Source organism: Strongylocentrotus purpuratus, unplaced genomic scaffold, assembly GCF_000002235.5.
Source record: "Strongylocentrotus purpuratus isolate Spur 01 unplaced genomic scaffold, Spur_5.0 spur5_scaffold_20, whole genome shotgun sequence".
In the NCBI taxonomy this organism is placed as follows: domain Eukaryota; kingdom Metazoa; phylum Echinodermata; class Echinoidea; order Camarodonta; family Strongylocentrotidae; genus Strongylocentrotus; species Strongylocentrotus purpuratus.
Window position 1 is genome coordinate 17,764,784 of NW_022145606.1, and position 21,122 is coordinate 17,785,905.

The 21,122-nt window shown below is 35.5% G+C and overlaps 1 protein-coding gene across 1 annotated transcript; it reads right to left on the bottom strand.

Moving 5' to 3' along the window:
* Positions 1-3,003: 3,003 nt before the first annotated feature.
* LOC100891404 (angiopoietin-1 receptor) lies at positions 3,004-20,881 on the bottom strand. The gene is made up of 16 exons (XM_030993712.1): positions 20,875-20,881; positions 19,364-19,681; positions 17,984-18,259; positions 17,313-17,447; positions 16,431-16,592; positions 15,930-16,061; positions 14,867-15,022; positions 13,656-13,784; positions 12,447-12,740; positions 11,838-12,143; positions 10,386-10,456; positions 9,506-9,737; positions 7,847-8,085; positions 6,405-6,474; positions 5,626-5,731; positions 3,004-5,181 (listed from the first exon to the last, which is right to left on the bottom strand). The coding sequence occupies exons 1-16, from the start codon at positions 20,879-20,881 to the stop codon at positions 4,689-4,691; spliced, it is 3,126 nt and encodes a 1,041-aa protein (XP_030849572.1). The 3' UTR covers positions 3,004-4,688.
* Between the last annotated feature and the right edge of the window lie 241 nt (positions 20,882-21,122).

Below are 21,122 nucleotides of genomic sequence, written 5' to 3' on the forward strand. Positions count from 1 at the left end.
TATTTATTCCCCATTTAATCGTATCTCAATAACTCAATCTTCCATCTTCTATAACGGCTCAGTTTTATGGAATAGCCTTCCTATATCAATTAAAATAGTAAGGCAATCAACCAATTTAAACCACTATATGAGCTATTCCTTTTTAAAATAATTATACTTATGATGTGAATTGTATGCAATAGTTCTTCCTTCTTTTTCTCTATTTTTCTTTATCTTCCATTTTGGTGTAATCTTTATTTTTTGTAAATTATGTGTTGTTAAGTTATTGTTAGTTTGTATATTTGGTTAGGGCGACCTTGAACAAGACATTTATGTATTTTTTATCGTCCTCGCACTTCAGATATCTCATTTTACATGTTTGTATTGAAGATGGTATAATTTTGTTGTTATCTTGACGTGGAAATAAATAAATAAATAATATGAAATGAATAGAATATTAAATATACATGTATAGAAATCACTTATACATTCTAAGTGAAAGAATAGTATAACTTCGTTTCAATACTAGTATAGAGATCTCACTTCTCACTTTACCATAGACCTAACATAGATAATCGCATTCATTCCACATCAACATCAATGTGGAAAGGTGCCAGAAGAAATGGTTCAAAAATACAATTGAAGCATTTTAGGAGACTATCTAGAATAACTGGCCATATTCATCAAGCAAACGAGAATTTGAATAGATTGGGAAAAGGACGCTGACATGAATAGAAATGAAATGTATTGTTCACGTATTTTGATTTTCTCAAAGAGAAAAAATAATGGCATTTATATAGTATTAAAGTGGGTGCGCTTATCCCAGGGTCGTCTCTCTCTCTCTCTCTCTGTCTGACCGTCTATTTTTCTCTCTGTCTCTCTGTCTTTCCGTCTCTCCCTATCACCCATCTCTCTCTCTCTCTCTCTGTAAAACACCCACACACATACAAGTGCGCACCTACACACCTCACCCTCACATTCACAGGCACCCACATCCCCTGAATTCTAACCTCCCCTTTTCATTCACTCCCTCCCTCCCTCCCTCCCTCCCGTTTCTCTCTTTTCTCTTTTCTCTTTTCTCTTTCTCTCTCTCCCCAATCCCCTCCATCTCTCTCTCTCCTTTTCTACCCTATCCCTTGTTCCATCCTCTGCCTCAATCTACTCATGTAATCCTTTCCTTTCTCCTCTCATTTCCGTCATCTCTTTCTTCCCTATGCATGTTGTCACCTATCTCCTTTCTTTTTTTTCTTTCTTTCTTTTTAATCCCGTTTTCAGCGCATTTTAATGATTCTTTCTATATTACCAACCTCAACATTTTAGTATTGAATTTAACTAATTTTCTTCTGCAACATACACATCAACTTACATGTCACCGATATAACGAGTTAAAGACAACACAATTCCAATAATTACTCATGAAGAAAGTTGTAGAAGAAGAAGGGCTATTACAATAATCGATTGTTTGATGGCATGATAGCCCGGGGGAAATGGAAGGTGGTTGAGGGGGGGGGGCTGGGTGATGATAAACAAAATTGACAATGCCAATATCAAAGGTCTTACTTAGTACCCTTTTCTTTTCTTTTTAGGTATAATCTTTCAGTTTCAGTTCAGTTTTGTATTTTAATTTCCAACAGAACAATCAATATAAACAAGTATCTTCGGTCTCCTGGTTGCTTACTTAAAAGCATACACATGATTTTTTTTTAACAGTCAGGTAAGCCAAACACATAAACAAACAAACCTTAAAGATAAACTCCAGTACTGGTAAAAAAATAATAATAATTCTCACAGAATCAAACGAAACTTACACTGAATGTTCAAGATTACAAATAAATGACATGTGCCAAACAATTTTGGAAGAAAATTTATACTGGCTGAGTAATGAGCATAGAAAGACAAGAAAATCAAGGTAGTACTAGCCCCGACACCATGTGTGTTGTCCCATATATAGCTTTATATGTGAGTGCTTGTTACTTTACCAAGACTCGGTCAAATTTATTATGATTTTGATGACTCCAGAACCTTGCAGTGCACACCAATACTTACATGCTACATGATCAACTGTTTCTGATCCTTTCCACACCTTTTCTTTCACAATGCAATCGCATTACCAGTACTAAAGTTTATCTTTAATATAGTGTATATTGCAAAACATTAATCGGATTACAAATTAAAATGCATATTGTTGTGCATGCTTGTTAAAGAAAAACTAGGGAAATGGATGGTTCCACTGAAAAGCAGGGCTTGAGGAATGTGGGTCACTCAAAATATGATAACTATAATTAAATTAATATGATTAACACATATACATTTTTTCTTTAATAGGAAAAATAGATAAACTAATCTGTAAGTGGGGAGTGATGATATAATTACAAATCCATAATTAGAAAATTTATAACAACATTCGTCAGACGATGTTATACTATAGTTTAAAATCTCCTCTATTCAAAATAATAATAATACTAATAATATTCAGCACGATAGGACGCTTACATGAAAGAAATAAAATGCATTGTTCCCGTGTTTAGAAGAAGAAAAAAAAAACCTGCATTCATATTCAGAAGAATGCATCCATGAATGAAGGACATGCATGGTGTATAATTAGACTCTACTTTTATGTGTCAAATTTGAATAGCCCCAGCATTTTTCGATTGTCGTCTCATTTTACCCAAGTAACGACTGAAGTTTGTTATTGCGAGGCCGTCTGTTTCATTGTAGCTTTATTCTGGTTCAAATGTGACCATCGAAAGTGCTAGTTTCGATTTCAGTTTTAAATTTAGCGTGAAGCAAGAAATATTGTACCTGCGTGGAACCCCACCAATAGGAATCTCTGTGACAGACTTGAGAGTATTCAAAGAAGAGCCACTCGTTACATCCTGAAACAGCGCAGACAGCAGATGCGCTATCCCGGGCGGCTAAGACTCTTTAATTGGGTCTCGCTAGAATCCCCTAGGAACTACTTATTAACTTCGCTGCCTAAGCTCTCTACAAAATTGTTGAGAGCAGTGATATTTCTTCGAAAATCAGAGTAATAGAAAGGAGACAAGGAGATATCAGGTTCCATCAGCTGATGGCTCGTACGAAACGTTTAAGTGATTCCGCTATGTACATATTTCCTAAACTGTGGGACGAACTACCTCGGGACTTGCGCGTTGACTTTGTACTCTCTTAATTTCAGACCTGGCAACACAGTCATAACTTCTTTGATTTACTTTTTCTTTTGAAGTCGTTGTTTAATTTAATTTACGAGAGGTTAATGTAATAATTACGGTATGTTTTGTAATCATTCATTCGTCTACTTCTCTATAACATTCTTGAGACGAAACTGTAATTTTGATTTTTTCATTGTTATGTCTTTAGAGTATTTTTTCTTTCTTTTTCCTTCCATTATCTAAACATCGTCTGGACATTTCCAACGCAGCTTCTTTACAAATTGTTTGTATAATATAATATCAAATACGAAGTACTGGTTCTGTAATGTATTCGTTCTCCTAGTTTCCTTACTCGCCTGAAGCGAACTAAACCTATGTATTTATTCACTTCCTTTTTGTTGTCTTAATTTCTATATACCAGTCAACCTGTATGATTTTAGACATTCTTGTCAGTGCGCTACTACATGTTCTCATATTTTGTTCTTTTCCAAGTTTTATACTCCATGGTTTCAGTTTACCAACTTGACATTTTATGCAATACTTTTTAAGCCAGAATTAAGTCCTCATGTCAATTATAACATAAGTTCAGTATCGTGTCATGACCTAGTGTCATCATATATATTAATTTGATTTCCTCCTTGTGCTTTGTTTTTGTTAGCTGGTTTGTTTATGAAATGTTATACATTTTATTTACCTTCAGGTTATATTTTGCAGGTCTTCTGGGTGCACCAGTTGGTCGGGAAGAGGGACCATTACGGTTACAGTGATTAAGTTTGCTTACCTCTTTCCCGGCCGCCAACTGATGCCCCCAGAGGACCTCCGGGAAGATTGTGCATTTATAATTGACATTATATTAATGTTTGTTTACTCATATTTACATTGTTATATTTTGTGTATACTGCCGAATAAATAATAAATAAGTAAATAAAATAAATAGATAATTAATTTCTGTTTTTTCTCCTTAGTGCATTCCCCCTTGGGGCACTACTAAAAATATATCATGGTTGGCAATATGTCTTCTAAAGAGGATAGGCTTCCTAAGTCAATTTCTTTCTGAAAACTGTTAAATTTAATCATTTTTGTTTGTGTTTGAACAAATATAAAAGTTGTCCGCCACTACAAAACTGGGAATTACCGATTCAGCCAATTTTAAGAGCCCATACCTAAATTGATTTACTTCATTCAATACAGAGTATACAGAGAGCGAGAAACACATCAGTATTTTACTACATTTTCAAGGACATATCACGCCGAGAATGATATGGAAAGGTAGTGTATTACCAAGGACCCACTTTCCAGTTAAACTTTAATCTGTACCAGTGTTAAAAAGGTTGTCATAGAGCTAATAAAGACCAGAAATATGTAATTTTACAGAGCCATGGTCCTGCAAAAAGCAATCCTTCCGTCAATTGGTGCCTTTGGCAAACGAGCTACTGGCTGAGAGTTGAAGATTTTTACATGTATTTACTTATGCACAAGGGTGACCGACGTGCATTATGGTTGATACAACATGTATTAGTGATGGCACGATACCCCTCTGCCACGCCTGGGTTGCATCTATATTACTTCGTAAATGTCTCGCTGGTCTGATTTTGGGGCATCTTGATAGCTATGGGGGTCGGTGCGATTATGGTTGTTCCGTGTGTTTATAGTAAGATCTTGGAAGATATCATTGGTGTCTGAGTAGTCAAATGCAGGGTTCCCATACTTCGAGGAGGTCCCATGTGCAGTATTTGGTGGCGATGTGGCTGGTTCGATGCGATTCTGGTTGTTCCGTGTGTCTATAGTAAGATCTTGGAAGATATCATTGGTGTCTGAGTAGTCAAATGCAGGGTTCCCATACTTCGAGGAGGTCCCATGTGCAGTATTTGGTGGCGATGTGGCTGGTTCGATGCGATTCTGGTTGTTCCGTGTGTCTATAGTAAGATCTTGGAAGATATCATTGGTGTCTGAGTAGTCAAATGCAGGGTTCCCATACTTCGAGGAGGTCCCATGTGCAGTATTTGGAGGCGATGCGGCTGGCTCAGCATTTAAACGTCTTTGTTTAAACCTGGAAGTGAAATTCAATTCAAAACAAGATTTATTTATTTCGCCTTTTTAACATAGGCCTCATTGAATTTACATACACACACCCACATCCTCCAGATACCCACATATACTCACACAGTTCTGATAAACTGGAAGTAGGAAGGGTCCGTGGTAAGCATAACAGCTGCAATGTACGCGATTGTGTATGGCCCTTATCATACACAAGTTACATTCGAACACATTATAAACAATTCTTTGTAGATATTTGATAATGGCCTCTAGAAAATGAAAAATTCTGCAATCACTTTATCCATCGTCGTTCTGTCTCACTTTAGATGGTCAAGAATTAAATTTTTGTTAACGTCAAATTTACGATAAAATAATAACTAAATTATTTATAACATTGTTATCAGACAGTGGCATTGAATTCACTAGGATTTGTCTACTTGTTTTCGAGCTAACTTACCTTCTATACATCACCACAATACATATTAGTATTACGATGATAACGAGGAGTGCTATCACACTCCCTATAACAACTCCTAGTGGTATTCTGATACCATTATCATCACCTTTAGCAAAAAAAAAAAAAAAAACATATTCATGTAATTATGCTTTCATGAATTATGCAATTATTTTGTTGGTCTGTTTCACAAATTTTGTTGTTGATTTTGTGCAGATCATATTAACGTTCGTAAATGAAACTGTTTCTATTCTTTTCATGAAGTTTCACAATAAGATGTAACAGAGAAATGGTTTGGATTTATACATTCGATTTCTACTTATTTTGAATAATACATGATTAGTGCAGACTATTCAACTTCTTCAAAGGCATTCAGAAAATTAAACAGAGAACAAAGAATAATATTATCATGTAGATTATTATGAAAAGGTACTTATTTATGTTCATATTTTGAGACATATTACGGTTACATACCGACTTTAATTTGACGTGTAGCTTTTAATCGATAATAATAATGATACAAATAATAAATTACATTCGTTCGGCACGTAGTCCTCTTTAAATCGAATGCTCAAAGTCGAATTTGTGAGAAGAAAAAATATTAAATAAAAGCATCTGCATTATAAACAAAATGGGTGTTATATAGAACATACGAAAATGAAAGAACAATTTATTGAATACCGAATGCATTTTACTTCTACATCTAGAAAAACACATTACCTACAGTGTAGTCAAGTATACAATTTGGGGTATAACAAAGTTTTATTCGTTTCATGCCTTACCTGAGAGGATGGTTTTCGCATTCACGGGCTCAGACCAATTACTAGAACCAGCTCCATTGACAGTTCGGACCTAACAAACATCAATTAAAATATGGTGTTGCAGAAATAATAAAAATACAAATATCATCCACACACGAAACACTCAAAAGAATTATTTGGAGCTGGTAAGTCATGTCTACACGTATAATGATACAGATATTCATATATTAAAGAACATACCAATCTACTCATAAGCGTCTGAACCACAACAATTAATACACTGTCGCTCATAACGGTGGAATATTTTTTTTTATCCCAATTTATGGAATTATTTTAAAAATAATTTAAAAATACTAGATCTAGATAATAGTATACATTCTCAGTTTTTATGGAATAATAATTTGCCAATGTGTGTTTTGCGTGACTGCTAAAGCATGTATATGCTACTATGTTTATCAACTAGGGGACCTATGCCCTTAAGTCATAAATGACAGTAACGAGGATTAATGCCCCACAAAAGGGCACTAATATAGCACATCGACACGGTGTTGATCCTGGGGCCTCACAGTTACAAGGCCATTGCTTTGTCACTGAACCATGACTGTACGCAGCGGGGGCTAGGGTAGGGGGCAGTTTCCATAAATACAAAATAACATAAAAAATGCAATAAATTTTCAATAATTTATTGCATTCTACCCCGGTCCCCAACATAATTTTTTTTTCTGTGTGCCCATGCCTTGAGCCATAATGCATGGCCTTCCAGAGGATTTTGTTATGTTGGGGACCGGGGTAAAATGCAATAAATTATTGAAAATTTATTGCATTTTCTGTGTGTTTTTTTATTTACGGAAACTGCCCCCTACCCTAGCCCCCGCTGCGTACAGTCATGGTTCAGTGACAAAGCAATGGCCTCGTAACTGTGAGGCCCCAGGATCAACACCGTGTCGATGTGCTATATTAGTGCCCTTTTGTGGGGCATTAATCCTAATTACTGTCATTTATGATGTAAGGGCATAGGTCCCCTAGTTAATAAGCATAGTAGCATATACATGCTTTAGCAGTCACGCAAAACACACATTGGCAAATTATTATTCAATAAAATCTGAGAATGTATACTATTATCTAGATCTAGTATTTTTTAAATTATTTTTAAAATTATTCCATGAATTGGGATTAAAAAAAAAAATCCACCTTTATGAGCGACAGTGTATTTAGATGCCATTAAACTACACTCAAATGCTATTTCTTTGAATGTAATATCATGCATGTAATCGGGGATTGCTGTTAGATCAATGGCACAAATACGAAAGAGAATCACTTCATAATTTCATCTACTTTCTCCAATGGCTCTTAAGATAACAAGTCATTATTAAATGTTCTACATATGGAAAGCTTGTACTAGAATATGAAGAAAATGAAAATTTCTTTAATACTTGGGTCCCAAGGATTGTGGTCAATCATACCTGAACTGTGTAGTTGTTCTCAGGGGGCAGGTCCATTATAGTATGTTCTCCATCAAATGCATCAGTTAATACTTCCTCTAACTTGTATTTACCATCAACAACGGGATCAGTTTGCTTGTAGCGAATGATATACTTCTGGATGTTACCATTGATGTTATACGGTACAGGGGTAGACCAGGATACAGTGAAGGAGCTTGTAGTACTCTGCGGTAAAGCCACATTGATAGGAGCAGGCGCGACTGATTAGAAGTAAATTGTTTTATACAAGTATCACACTGTAATATGGTAGAATTATGTATTAATATTCCGGAATATCAGATACTTTAGTTTTTCTCGTCTTACCAGGAAAGTACGATTTCTAATTCCAGAAAACCAATCTAATTGAGTGCAATTAAAGATACTAATTGTATCAAAGAAAATAAGAGTTGGAATCACAATGAAAATGTAATGACATTAGGCAATGGTACTTCTATGTCTCAAACAGTCATGTATATGATTTATATAATGTAGACAGAAGTAGTTCAGAAGTATAACAAACACTGCTAAAGATATATTTATAGATCTCATTGCTCTCGATCTCTACCGATATCAAACGTATTGGTCCGTACTCAACAAACATTTAAACCGACGCTGGTTAAGCATAGTCTTACGTTAGATTTCAAAAAAGGTGTTAGACCGAAGTCTTATTCGAACAAACTGTAGTCCTCGGGTTGGCTTTGATGAATTAGCAGTATACAGTGCGTCCCAGAAAAAACGAAACCGCAAACCGAGAATTATCGGTGTTTTACTATAACTTAATCACAATTATAATTACTGAATGACGCATATCTGTAACGCTTAGATCCGCCTCTTTCATTTGATGCAACTCATATGATGCATATTTCCCGCATAAGTGATTAAACGCAATTTGAAGAGAGAAAACAAAAAAGTCATTTAGCGGACGGTAACTGAATTTCAAAGAGAAAAATCACATTTTTAGAAAGTCCACTTTCTTCGATCAGTCATGCATAAAGTCTTTCGTCTTTTTTGTGCACGGCTGATCGTCAACGAAACGGAGTTAAGTCTTTTGAAAACTCTGATTTGTGCTACGGCAGGCAGCTAGTGAAAACGAATTTGTTTAATCAAATTATGGAAATGCAAGCATTACTTTAAACAAACAGAACTTGGTTATTCCTAGCTCATTTTTGTTGGTGGAGGTGTCATATGAAAGGGCAGAAAGTGGACTTCCTAGAAATGTGATTTCTTCTTTGAAATTCTGATACGGGCTGCCAAATGACTTGTTGGCTTCCTCTCTTCAAATTGCTTTTAATCACTCATGCGTGATATATTCATTATATGAGTAGCATCACATTAAAGAGGAGTATCTAAGCTTTACAAATATGTTTCATTTGTTAATTATAATTTTGTTTAAGTTATGATAAAACATCGATAATTCTCGGTTTCGTTTTTTCTGGGACGCACTGTACAGACCATACAGCATGAATAATTCCCACTCTATCAAGATCAATTAAACGAACCGAAAGTAAGATCAACCAAAAAATCATGTATGAAGAAGGTTGTGATATTAATATCTACAATAATATGAACTGTATTAATTAACTGGCAAAGCAACTCCTACCCCACCCGAGAAAAAACAAACATCCCAAGATAAACACGAACCTTCTTCAATTGTTTTGCCGATAGTCTCACTGATCCTATCACCCTCCTCGTCTTTATTTGATGCAGTCAATTGAATGGCATAGTCCAGATAGGTGTATAACCCTTTTATTGTGTAGGAGCTAGTGTCACGAGAAACCAGGATAGAGTTTGAAGAAGTTGATCCAGTGGCAGCATAGTAGATCGTATAATGACTTACTCCACTCCTGCATTCTGCTGATTCCGAGGGGAGGTGCTTAAACATAAAGGTGCAAATACATGTTACATGAAGCACAACGACATATAAAACTATGTTACTTTCACACTAATAAACAAATTATGGGTCGTTATACTATTTTGCTTACAGTTTCTCGCATTAATGAGGATGCTACCAACAAAAAGAAAATCCATATTTGCATCCTTCTGTAAAGTGAAATCAAAAGTCCATTTCTTAACCCAACAGCTCATACTTTCGACTTGCAACAGAGAAATTGGTACCCATTTTTTAAATATTTGTTACACAATATGTATTTGTTAGAGTCACTTATTGACATGGGTGTCGATCTGTAACTGATACCTATTCATCAGGGGGGGGGAATGATCTATTCATTCATCCCCCCTGATGAATAGGTATTACGTAAGGATCGACACCCATGCTTATTGAGGTACGTGAAGAAACATTCAAAAATAGCAAGTGGTGTGGAGGAGTTCTTATTTGACATATCCCGAGGAAATCAAAGGTAAAATCAAATCTCATCAAGGTTGTATGTGTATTTACCAGCTCTATATATGATCTTCTACCTGCATGTAATAACAAATACGACTATTAACAGTTATACATTTTGTGCTCTGGACGAATCTTTTCATCCAGCTACATATCACCAAGTGACCAAACAGTTCTTACCTCCCATGTCAACTCTAGCTCTTTAGGGTTAATGGCTGAAACTTGTAGTCTAGTTGGAGAAGCACTGGGTTCTGCAGTTTAACATGACATAGAAGATACTAAACGGTTAGTCATATAGTAGATTAATTCGTGGTAAAATCTAGTATTACTACAACAAGTACTCTTCATCTGGTTTTAAATTAAATGTCAACGAGTCAAACATGAAACTGTCGTTGGGGAAAATACAGTCAAGGGTATTATAAACATTTTTGGGAAATGGATATTTTGTACAAAAATAATTCTGTTTTAAATCATAGTTAGATAGAACGATTAAAGAGAAGAAGGTACGGAATGGGAAATACAAACATTTCTATGTGATATATTTTAATCAAAGTAGTTAAAGAGCCTTCAAGCATTACAAAGTTTATAAATATCCCAATTGTATGTACAAATCATTTACTAATACTGTACACTGTAAAAAAAGTTGGGCAATATTTTTCAACACTTTTCAACCCAACCATCTATTGGGCAATATTTTCGTATTTTGCCCAACAGCTGGTCAAGGTTTTCCCAACAAGTGGGCTACCGTAGTCGGGCATATGGCAAGCCGTTTTATCATTTAAACATATTTCTTGATATCAAGAAATGAATTCTTGATATCAAGAAATCGAATTCTTGATATCAAGAATTACCATTGCTTTACAACATAAAATCATTTCTTGATATCAAGAATTCAATTCTTGATATCAAGAATTCGATTTTTTGATATCAAGAAATCGAATTCGTGATATCAAGAAATCGAATTCGTGATATCAAGAATTAAATTCTTAATATCACGAATTGTTATAGTGAATGATTTCGAACGCAAAGGTATTGCACGAATTCATTCTGAGCGCGCCGTTTTAACATTTATATGTTAGGCATGATATAGGAATATATGTTAAAACGGCGCGCTCAGTATGAATTCGTGCAATACCTTTGCGTTCGAAATCATTCACTATAACAATTCGTGATATTAAGAATTTAATTCTTGATATCACGAATTCGATTTCTTGATATCACGAATTCGATTTCTTGATATCAAGAAATGATTCTTGATATCAAGAAATCGAATTCTTGATATCAAGAAATGATTTTAAGTTGTAAAGCAATGGTAATTCTTGATATCAAGAATTCATTTCTTGATATCAAGAAATATGTTTAAATGATAAAACGGCTTGCCATATGCCCGACTACGGTAGCCCACTTGTTGGGAAAATCTTGACCAGCTGTTGGGCAAAATACGAGAATATTGCCCAATAGATGGTTGGGTTGAAAAGTGTTGAAAAATATTGCCCAACTTTTTTTACAGTGTAATTACTATTAATTTAATACAGGTACCTATAATTGTAGATAAATGACCTAAATCAAGCTTCAAAAGTTTGAAAAATAAGCATCCTCAACGTCTTATTTTTTCTGCAATCTAAAACTTACTTCTACAGCGAGTTATTGTGTTGTTCCAAGGAGAAGCAAGTCCGGCTCCACCTGTTCCTTCCCTCACTGCTGCTAAACGAAACCTGTAATCTGTGTCGGGTGTCAGGTTAATAACAAAGGCTGATGTTGTGAGATGGTCTACTCTCTGATCCGTTACCCAGTCACCATCCTTCTTTACAAAGACATCATATCCTACCAGAGGAGGATCACCTATGTCATCTTCTTCAGACCATGCATTCCATCGAAGACCTACTGTAGTTGACGTGGTGCTCACTATCACCGGTCCTTTCTCAATTACTGGCAGAACTGACAAAAAGGAAGAGAGACACAAATAGTTAATACAATTCATTGAAATAACCGTGAAAATCAATAACACACATACAATAGTCAATAGTCAAGTCAATATATGTTAACAAAAAGATTCCATAATGCACAAGAAAAGTAGAGAACTATCAACAGAACTGATCCGATCCCCTGTAACCCGGCCTATATGCAGACAGCGCGACTGAGAATGATTCTGCATTTAAAGAAAATTAAATCCTGCTCTCTATTACACATGTATCTCACAGCAGTACAGTAGAGTAAACTGATGTCACGCAGTTTGCTCACCATAAGTTGCGCCAGTAGAGGGCGTACTGGGATAGCCGGTGTTTTCAACAGATAGAATGCAAACGTATCCCCCATATTCATGCGGATACACACTATCAACATCAAAGACAACAGCTCGTTCTGACCCTGAGACAGTGCTTGATCTCCTGGTGATTCCTGTCCTGTTATTGGTGCTTCCAGTCTGTCTGTAAAGATCAACTGAGGATGCATCGGGAAGTGGGATACCCTCAACATAACATGTGAAAGTAGATGGTTGGTATGGGTTTACTCTCATTAGAACCAATCTTGATATTCCTGTCAAGAGTGAAACCAGATATTAAATATCAATTTCATGCTGATATTATGCACGTCAACACGGAGCTAACCAAATCATTTCATTCAAAATCTACTCGCCTTTTGTATTTCATCCACAATCGTATATGCACTTTGTAAAACATTGACCAATCATGATATTCATCAATAAACGAACGAATTCGATTATATTGAAAAGAATATAATATTCCTGTAAAAAAAAAAAGGAAAAAATACCAAACATTAAATACAATTTTTCACGTCAAGAGCAATGGATGATTGGAACCTAGTCATTTCTTAATATTAGTATTACTATCGAGAACTAAGCAAAATCATAAAAAATACCACAAATACACTTCTACGTGTACATACAGGTGTACCTAAACAAGGTAAGATCTTAATCTGATAATTTTGTTCAAAATCTAATATCAATGCAATATTCCTAACAAGCAAATCATTAATGCACTTTTAAAGCCACTCGCTATTATTCCTCATGATTTCTATCCACTTGAAAACACTCTTTTGTAAAAGAAAGATTATCGCATTACAGATAATCATTCCACTTATTGCATGTTTAGTGTCGGAGAAATTTCATAGATAATAGATTGGACTAAACATTTGCATAAAGAGAAACAATACAGAATAGTTTGTATACTTATGTGTACATTTTCTGTAAAAAAAAAGCAGAAAATAATGGCTATTTATATAGTGTCGGTATCCGCCATGTACTGCGATGCTCATGGTGCTATATAAATTACCTAGCTTAAACTTAAGTAAAATTATTTGCTCTAAAAGCTTATTAAGCAAGATTATGATTTATAGGTAAACAACAGCTAAACTCTGATGTTGTTTTTAATCTGAACCATTTTAAGCTGAACAAGAACACAAACCAGAATACAATATGATGGGTGTAATTACTTTGACAGTACGGTCCAATCCAGCTTTCAAGGCATTGTCCCTTGCAAAGGCCCCTCTCCGTCTCGCAAGCTTCTGGAGCACAATAACATTGCTGAAGACAATCCAAACCAAAGGTACCACCTTCACACTCTAGAATATTATAGAACAAACGAGTAAGGTCACGTACTAGAAACACAGGGTAGATGAATAGTACTTTAACAACTAGTTTACTCAGTTGAAAAACGAGCCCTGTGTAACTTGTACTTGAGTTTGATGGAAGCGTGTATCACCATAATCAAATATGTTTCCATCAAATGATGTTAGATTATTAAATTTACATCTTGATTTCTCTAGATGTGATAAACAGGTTTTGACGTCTTGTTGTTTTCACTACTGACATGATCACAAACATCAACCATCATATAAAAACTTCTTCTTACTCTCTCAAATTCAATTTCAACATAATTTTCATGTCTTCCATTACTTTGATAACCCCACAAATAAAGCAGTTTGTTCAAGCAAATCAAATATGGCTTCATCCAGACAACAATGTTATCATTATTTGTGCATTTTATACACAGCATATTAAGATTCTAGGCCTATGATTGGTCAAAACTGCAGGAATGACATTCACTACTCAGTTCTGTGCAGGAAATATATATAATATATATAATATATATATGGATACGAATAAAGTTAACACCAGATACAAGTAATTGGCACAAACCATTATTCCAGATTATTAAACTTTCCCTCCATGAATGAAAACACTTTAAAGGAAATACTTTATCACGATATGTTTTAGGTGAATCCACAAGATGAATACGATATAAAAACAAATATTGACAGCTGAATTTTTACCTCACGATTTAAACTCTATACATGTGAATGTAGCTCCTCAGTGTTCTCGAGACTGCATTATGCCCCTCAATGTTGTCTCAGGGCACAGTACAGTTGCAGGATCACGTTGGGCGAATAGTCACCATTAACGATGCCCTTCAAAGAAGTCAATATTTGTCTACTAGAATCCCCCTTCAGAGTATACATTTTATTTATGTATTTACTATCGCAGCACTATTGACCAAATGTACATACAATTATGAGCGTTTATACATGTGCACACGGTGTGTCGAGCACACTGTACTATTCACTTATGTACATGTTGCATGTATAAAATGAATATAAATCGATATGGAAAATTCAACACCCTTTATTGAAAAATGATATTTTACCTTGACATTTGACCTGGCCACTGCGTACTTTGTATCCTAGAGCACACTTCTGCTCAGGGCACTCTCCAGTCTGTTTATCACATGGTCCATCATTCAAGCAATGACATTTATCAGTGCATTGTGATTCATAGTAACCGGCTTCACATTCATCTGGAACTGGAGATGGTATGAACATATTTCAGTAATCACAATTTAGCAAGTACAACAAGCAAATGATATTAGCCCATTACAAGTAGATTGTTTTACATTCTCCTGAATTTACTGACAGTGCCTTCACTAGATAAATCCGTGTATTTTAAGAAAGGAATCATCTCTTCTAGTACTTAACATGGAGTACTTTCCTAAGAAAAGTAATCCAATAAAGTCGTCTAGTCGTCTACTACGACTATTATTACTTCTACTAATAGATACGGAATATATGGGAGGAGTTGTTCCGAAACACAGCTTACGATTTGGTTTGTTTAAATACAAAATATAATAACTTCGAGTTAAAGATAAACTCCAGTTCTGGTAAAAAAAAAAGAAGAGAAAATTTAGTCTCACAGAATCAAACGAAACTTACACTGAATGTTCAAGATTACAAATAAATGACATGTGCCAAACAGTTTTGGAAGAAAATGTGTACTGGCTGAGTAATGAGCATAGAAAGACAAGGAAATCAGTACTAGCTCAGACACCATGTGTGTTGTCCCATATATAGTTTTCTGTGTACAGTGCTTGTTACTTTACCAAGACTCGGCCAAATTTATTATGATTTTGATGACTCCAGAACCTTGCAGTGCACACCAATACTTACATGCTACATGATCAACTGTTTCTGATCCATTCCACACCTTTTATTTCACAATGCAATCGCATTACTAGAACTCACCTTTATCTTTAATCCATTTGCTACCGAATTATCTTATTCCCAACACAGGAGCCATCGAGTTCTGTAGGCAATGGGGTTCCAGCGAGAAAAAAAAATACAAAGCCGCAGTGTACATGTAACATTTTGATTTTTGTTTGTTTGGGGAAAGCATTCATGTCATATTATTTGTTATCATTGCTGACTATGACTTACTTTGACAGTTGTCCCCAGACCAGCCAGTCTGACATCCACCTGTACATATTCCACTATAGATATTACATGATGAACCTACGGCACAGTTACATGTCTGTGAACATCCTGGACCATATGTACCACTAGTACATACTGTAACGGAATTCAAAATACAAAATAAAGATTTACAGATACAATACATTCATCAAAAAGCTATGTTACAATAACTTCTATTTCTCCTTCTTGCTTCTTTTGTTTCATTCTCCCCCTCTTCCTTCTTCTTCTTTTTCTTCTCCTCCTCCTCCTCCTCCTTCTTATTCTCCTTCTTCTTCTTCTACTTCTTCTCCTTCTCTTCTCCACTGAGTTTTGCCTGACCTCACCCATAAATTCAGCCACATTGCTTTTGATATGCCAAGAAAAACTAGAATTGTCATAGAATTGTAGAAGTATGATTACTTTTAGGCCTATATTTTTGTTACGATTTTTATTTGAGTACATTTAAATGTCTATCGGAAGACTCACGTGTGTTGCATGAATTACCATGGGCTCCGACATCACATGAACATCCGTACGGATTAGGTAAGCAAAAAAGATTCCCATGACATTTGTTGTTTTCATCACTGCTATATGAACATTGAAACTCGCAGTTCAATCCATATCGATTTCCACCACCGATTCTACAAACTGATACAAAATGGTTGCATTGTTCAATTAAAACCTTATAGACTTGATAAGAAATAAGTTTTAATGAGATATATTTCAAGTATGGTTCCTTCCATGAAATCTCCTTTGCAAATTACCGATGGTTTCTATCCTATGCTCGTTAAAAAATGTTTTTATTACATTGAATGAACCCCTGCCATACTATGGATAACAAATTTGAATCATACAAATCTATGTTATTTAGAGATTTAACATGGTAGAAAACAGATGTAAACCATTTCCACTGCTGTATCTTATTTTGTCATTCTTGTGTTTGTATTGATTTACTTTCATATACATGTACATGTAAAATGACCTGCAAACTATTTACGAAGTCATTTTACGTAATATAAAACAGACTGTAAATAATACATAAAAGATAATACAAAATAAAATATCTGAAACCTACTTCTTATAAACAGAATTATACGTGATAAATCAACATTATCCTTGCAAACGATTCGTGATAAAAGGAAGAGTTACAAGTACGCAAAGAAATATTTCAATAGACATGATGTATGAATACTATTCTGATTTCTCTATCTCCTCGTCGTGTATAAGACAGAAATATTTGAAATTAATATGGAAAATAGATGTACATTACTCTGTTCACTTTCAAAGGAATAAGACAAGAAATATTTTCCTCTATTCATCTATAAATAATTAAACTTAATTCAAATGAAGTTCATCAGGCCTACTTACTTTCTAAACAATTCGGTCCCTTGAAGTTATTAGGACAGATACATAGACCAGACTTGTCATCACAGACTCCACCATTGTAGCATTTATCACAGATACCATAACAGTCAGGGGGACCCCACTTACCAGCAGGGCATTCTAATATGAGAAATTGAAGTAGACTAATGAAAAGTTTGTTTCGCAATAATACTCTCGAACCTAGAACTATAAGTATAATAGTGCATGTCAGTGGCTCTGTCACATTCTAAAAATACTTATATGTGTACTTTGAAACTACCTGTATGTACTTATCACATCACAGATCATGACATGCTTACACTTTAATTTTATCATTGGAAGTTTCATAAATCTTTTGAAATAAAAATTACAAAGGGATAAAGTTGTCCCTCGTACGGTAATATGCCATTCCAAAAGATCATACTTATTATCTACCAGAATACTCTACCATAATTTTGTTATAGAAAATAATGAATTAATATTGATTGATATAAATGCATATGTAAAAGATCAATATCCACATGTTATTTGCATAATCCAATCAATCTAAAACAAAAGATTTCTTGGCGAAACATGAAGCAAAGCTTTAACATGCATTCTTACAAACAATATTACATTGGAGAACAGATTAATTAAAGCCCAATCTCAATTAATCAGGAATACACTTGTACATCTACCTCTGACGATTAGTCTGTACAATCCTCCTCTACTTTGATCCCTTTCGTTATCATAGTAGATCTCATAGATTCCTTGGTCTGATGTCTGGATTGGGTTTGGGAAGCTGAGCTGAGTCTGCCCATCAAATGATGTAAGAACCTCACTTCCATCTTTCCTCCAAGTAATCACATTGCCACTTGCCTCAGGATCATGACGCCTAGTCATGCTGATCATCACTCCAGTGTCATTCACATTGACTGCCTTTGTAAACAATCCATCACTTGATATGAATTTAGCTGTTAATAGAGATGATAATAAGTTAACCAAAATAAGGTTAACTTTAATACATTACGTATGGTACCAGCATGCAACGCGCACTGTAGCCATCTACTCACTCAGGTATACCGCGTGATTTTATAAGACTTTGCATTCAAGTTTTCTGTTGATATTTTTCTATTGCAATTTGATATCACTTCCTATTAAAGATTAGAACATAGTAAATTGTGTGGTGCATATCAAAATCTGTTTGGGTTTTCCTTTAAGCATTCGAATGTAAATAAACAATATCAACATATTTGGGGTAATTTCAGGCTTGAAGATAAAGGTGAGTTCTGGTCATCTGATTGCATTGTGAAAGAAAAGGTGTGGAATGGATCAGAAAAAGTTGTTCATGTAGCATGTAAGTATTGATGTGTACTGCAAAGTTCTGGAGTCATCAAAATCATAATAAATTTGGCCCAGTCTTGGTAAAGTAACAAGCACTGTACACAGAAAGATGTATATGGGACTACACAAATGGTGTCGGGGCTACTTACCTTGATTTCTTTATCTTTCTATGCTCATTACTCAGCCAGTATACATTTTCTACCAGAATTGTTTGGCAAATGGCATTTATTTGTAATCTTGAACATTCATTGTTAGTTTCGTTTGATTCTGTCAGATTGTTTGATTTTTTAAAAACCAGAACTCACCTCTATCTTTAACTCAATACCGCGTATGATTTGTGTATGACAACAATTTCGTGATTTTTAAGTTTAAAATTTCCTAAACAGAATCCTACTCACTGAAATTATACATCTGAAATATCACGCCTTTGTAATATAGCCATTCTCAAGCAATAATCTTCAACGAGTGTGTAAGCGTCATAATCAGAGCCATTTTTGAATTACTATCGCTCCTGGTCCTCAGAAAACCGTCTTCCCGTAAACTCTCTGCTGTTCGAAACAGTTTTCCAATGTAGCGCATCGTTTACAATGTGGATTATAAAGTAATCATATCCACATAACAATTCATAGACCAAGACCTCAGTGCTGTTATGGTGCGTCACATTTAGTCTACATTTTAAGAATACATCATTAAATATCCTATATTTATTATAATGAATGGAATAATAATCTTACCATCAATTCGTTGGAAAAATGTAGTAACCCTTGTAACATCTCGACCAGATTTGGAAGCCTCACAGTAGAAAGGACCGAAACCATCTCTATCCCATCCATCGCTTGTAGGGAATCTCACCACTCTGACGAATGGGAATCCATCTGAGTGCTGCTCCTCTTCTGGCGGTGATCTGTTTGTTGTTATGGGTGCTGATCGACCTAATGATATATAAGCGTCTCTATCTGGTTCACTGGGGTAACATTGATACTCGAAACCTCTAGATGAACCGGCTACATTAGTGTGTCTCGCGGTCAGCACTGTGATATGAACAACCTCACCTGGATAACAAGAGGTGACTTTATTAATACAGTATATCTATACTCAATTTCTTTTTCCACATGCATTTTGGACTTCAAACCATCTTGTAGAGGTGTTGTGGTCGAGTGGATACGTCACCGGACTGTCGATCACAAGGTCCGCGGTTCGAGTCCCGCCGCGACACTAATGTCCTTCGGCAAGACATTGATCTACATTTGCCACACTCAATCCAGGTGAGGTGAATGGGTACCTGGTAGGATTATTCCTTGAAATGCACTGTGCGCTGGGTAAGCTAGGGTAACAAAGTCCAAAGCTCTTTGGAAGCGCATAGAGACGTTATTTCATAACGTATTATGCGCTATACAAGAACTGAACTATTATTATTAGTAGTAGTAAATTATATGTACTGTAGGACAATATGACACTTAAACAAAAACACAACTGCATTTAAAATGATCAAATCTAAATCAATTGGTGACCGATTGAGAAGCATGTCCTGTGAGGATGAGTCCCTTTTGGAAAACGAACGTTTCGATTACGAACGGGAAACTAAATATTAACAATATTGTATATTTGATAACGCATGCGAAGATCCATTACACAAGACGCTCAATGCGCTCGTGTACCATCCGGCTAGGCTACCGGTTTCGGTGCTCACAGCGTTCTATTATATCAGTACAACACCTGGGTTAAGAGTGGTAAATGAAGATTAATATATTGCCAACGGGGCTCGATCCCACTACATTCGACTCTCCAGTCACTTGCATACGCTTAATCATATTATATTGTCTTATCATGGTTCTTCATTAGAAAAGAAGTACAAATACAATATGAACTTTTAGTATAATTAAATTGTTATTAAATAAGTTCATGATCATGTTGGCCCCCCACTCAGTTTTATTTAGGGTACGCGTATGCTTGTTCCCTCTTTTTGAAAGCACCCCCTATCTGAGGACTGCCAACATTTCCGAACCCCCCTTTCGCGGGCTTTTCGCGGGTTTTGCCTGCCTTGGAGGCCCACCTAAATCATAAAAAATGCTCAATGTACCCCCCTAATTTGGGAATAATTTCTCAGTAGTCCAAAGAGATGAGAGAAAAAAAAAGAAGAAAAAACACCCCCTTTTTAAAGCAATATCAGGGTGAAAAGTTAATACACCCCTTTTTTTTTACAATTCTCGGGCCGGACTTTGTCGCACGAAAAGTACCCCTTTACCGGACATTTTGGTAACAAGCATGGGGTCCGTCCTTTCTCGTCAGGGAAACGCGTGGCTAGTGGTTCGTCACCATGGGAGAGTGATACACAAAACGTGGCCGAAAAAAAATTGACAATGCAACGTCCCTTATGGGCGTATGCATTAATTTTCTTTTGCAGGCTTGAGTAGCACACGTAACGCAATCGAAATGAACAATCAGTTTCTTGTAATCTTGCCATTAGAAAAGCCCGTATAGGCGTATTTTCGC

What these genes read in the sequence shown, in the direction of transcription:
- LOC100891404 (XM_030993712.1), bottom strand. An exon ending in TGGCCAGGTCAAATGTCAAG is followed by an intron (nt 13,785 to 14,866) that starts GTAAAATATCAT and finishes ATAATATTCTAG; the next exon opens with AGTGTGAAGGTGGTACCTTT. An exon ending in CGGCAAAACAATTGAAGAAG is followed by an intron (nt 8,086 to 9,505) that starts GTTCGTGTTTAT and finishes ACTTCTAATCAG; the next exon opens with TCGCGCCTGCTCCTATCAAT.